We start from the raw sequence: 2,827 nt of genomic DNA on the forward strand, positions 1-2,827 counted from the left end.
TCTCTCTCTCTCTCTCTCTCTCTCTCTCGGAGTGTTGGCGTGGTTCCCGGCCCATCTGCGGCCTGGCCCGTGGATTACTGTTTGTTAATGTTTCAATCAGCTGTGTGTTGAGGAATGTGGAGCTATTTAACCTGAACTTCCCCAGGTGTGCCGAGGCGCCGCTCAGTCTGGGCCCCGCCGCCCTCCCCTGCCCTTGGCACAAAGCTATCACACAAACACAATCACACACTGGCCAGGCCGGGGCTGCAGCTGTGCGCATCGCACCGCAGGGAAATGGGAAAAACATTGCACCAGGGAGACAGAATAAATCTTATAACGAATCGCTTCGCCAAAGCCATTTTAACCCCTGCGGTGCCGGGGGAGAGACTGAAACTGCTGATTTATACGATAACATATTGAAACACCATATTTAAATGGCTGTTTTATGGAGTTAAACAAACTTTTGAATCGTATTCATTTCAGCTTGTCCTGCCTAATAAACCAGTTATCTTGTTTTATTTACTTAATTCATTTGTAAATTGAATGTAGAATTGGAAAAAAAAACACGTTTTGTCATGACTGCGATTGTTTTATTTAATCCTAAACTTAATTTCAAACTGCCTCAATTTGTCAAGATCTTTAGACTTGACGATTTAACGTGAGACTTCCTCTGGTAATGTGATACGGTAACGACCCATAGAGAGGCAAATTACCAATTTAACTGGCTGGGAGCCATTTATTGACCTCCAGCTTTAGTTTCGTGTTTCAAAGACTTAACAGCTCCTTCTAGGTGTAGCACTTTTTTTTATTGACAACCACTTCGCACTCCCTTAGTACTCAAGTCAGCGTCAAGATAAGCCATTCCTATGAATATGGGTAGGTCTGCTATTAATCACAGGAATAATACGTCTATAACAGCCCATAACAACCACCAGATTGTGTCATGTTTCACGTCTAGTGTTTTCAGAGAAATCAAAACTGAGAATCTCCTGATAGTTGTTGTGATGCAGCAACTAATAACTTTCTCTTTCTCTCACACACACACACACACACACACACACACACACACACACACACACACACACACCAGGACACAGATGAGGTCTTGTTCAAAAATAATTGTCTTGTTTTAATAAAAACACGAATAAGGTACATTGTAAGAAAACAATATTTTCACATACTGTGGCATTGTAATATACAATACAGTTTTGTCGCTCAGGAATCTGAGAAATTTACTTTTTTATCTTTCACAAAATGTTGAACATCTCTACATGGTTTACACAAAGATACAAAGAGCGTAACAGAAACATTAGCTTTCTTTAGAAACTCTACAAGCAACGAGCGATGCTGGTTGCACTGAACATGTCTTGGTCCCCCGGCTAACCCAGTCTATATCTGGACACCGCCGGTCTTCTTCTTCATTCTCTCAGGGCCCTCTGATGAATCGAGAGCCTCGAGTGACAGAGATCCTCGTCGTCGGAGGATGTCCACACAACGTCTAGTATTGGGAGTTTGAAACGTCCCTACATAGTTCAAGGTTTATTTTTTAATAGATGTGGTTGAGAAGTCACATCAGATAGCCTTGTTCGTTCTTCGCAGTGCGCGCTATGGGTTGATGGTGCGATGCTCCACGAGCTCTTAGCGGCACATAATCCTGTCGTCTGAGCATCCATTCTGCAGAGGGGGAAAGGAAAACAATAGTTGATTAGTACATTTGCTTTACATGGATATGAAGCAAACCGGTGCGTAAAAACAACGTTTACGCACGGCCATGGCATTTTTACGCACGCGTACTGACGTTCAAACACACCGAACAATCACACTGAACCACTCTCGGGTTTATTCTGCAGTATATGTGGAGAGATGTTTACCTCCACTGCGATGCTAGCGATCTCTGCGTTCAGAGTGGTCAGCGGTGTGCGCGTGACGCTGCTGGCGGCGTGATGGCGGCTCTTCTCCGGCTCGTCGAGCTCGACCTGCAGGTCCCAGATGTAGTCGATGACGTGCTGCAGGATCTCCACTTTGCTGGCCTTCTTGTTGGTGGGCAGCGTGGGCACGAGCTCCTTTAATTTGCTGTAGCAGCTGTTCATGTCGTGAAGGAAGGCGCTCATCTGCTCGTCCAGCAGCGGAATCTTGCACTTGGCGATGCTCAAGCTCTGCTCGGACAGGCAGCGCACCATTTCCTCTCCGCCGACCTTGCTCTTCAGGGCGCAGGTAGATCCGACAACCTTCATGATTAGTGTAGAAAGTGTAGTTTCCAAAGATGCCGAGGGAATGCAATAAAGTAGTTGAGCAATGAGGCTTCTCCTCCTCTTAAAAGATCTTGGCAAGATTATGTTGACAGTTCGCAACATCCACATGGGTAAGCCTCCTCGTCTTTATAGCAGAGCAGCAGTCGGGGGCGTGCCAGATCCGTCCTGTTTGAAGACAGCAGGCCAATGAGACGGCAGCGTTTGTATTGATGGGTCGGTCCACAACAGCGCTCTGAGCCAATGACAGCTCTCGCCTGGTTATCGGGATTTACAATCTGTTTGAGGGATGGCGTTACAAATGGAAACAAATGTGTGTCTTTTATGGGTAATATGTGGGAATCCAGCTGTCCATGGCTTGGGGACTCTGCAGGTGTAGATAGCCTGGGGACAGCTAAGGGGTGGTGAATGCCGGGGTAGGCACTGTGAGAATGTGTGTGGGATGGGACAGGATGAATAGGATGAATGGCTAATGATAATTAGGCTGCCACCGTGCCCCAGATTTGCCTCTCACAATTGCTGCAGATGTGGATGACAATAGTACAGTCAAATAAGACAATTGGATGCATAGAGTGGCCAAACAATTATGGGAAAACATT

General features: G+C 46.1%; 1 protein-coding gene across 1 annotated transcript; it reads right to left on the reverse strand.

The window, feature by feature from the left end:
- Positions 1 to 1,087: 1,087 nt before the first annotated feature.
- Positions 1,088 to 2,354, reverse strand: id1 (inhibitor of DNA binding 1, HLH protein). Its single transcript, XM_031843768.1, is given in 4 exon segments — positions 1,088 to 1,653; positions 1,851 to 2,242; positions 2,245 to 2,296; positions 2,298 to 2,354. Coding segments are annotated over 4 exon segments (522 nt in total). The 5' UTR covers positions 2,340 to 2,354; the 3' UTR covers positions 1,088 to 1,617.
- Between the last annotated feature and the right edge of the window lie 473 nt (positions 2,355 to 2,827).

Source organism: Anarrhichthys ocellatus, unplaced genomic scaffold, assembly GCF_004355925.1.
Source record: "Anarrhichthys ocellatus isolate YVR2014 unplaced genomic scaffold, GSC_Weel_1.0 scaffold1, whole genome shotgun sequence".
Classification (NCBI taxonomy): Eukaryota; Metazoa; Chordata; class Actinopteri; order Perciformes; family Anarhichadidae; genus Anarrhichthys; species Anarrhichthys ocellatus.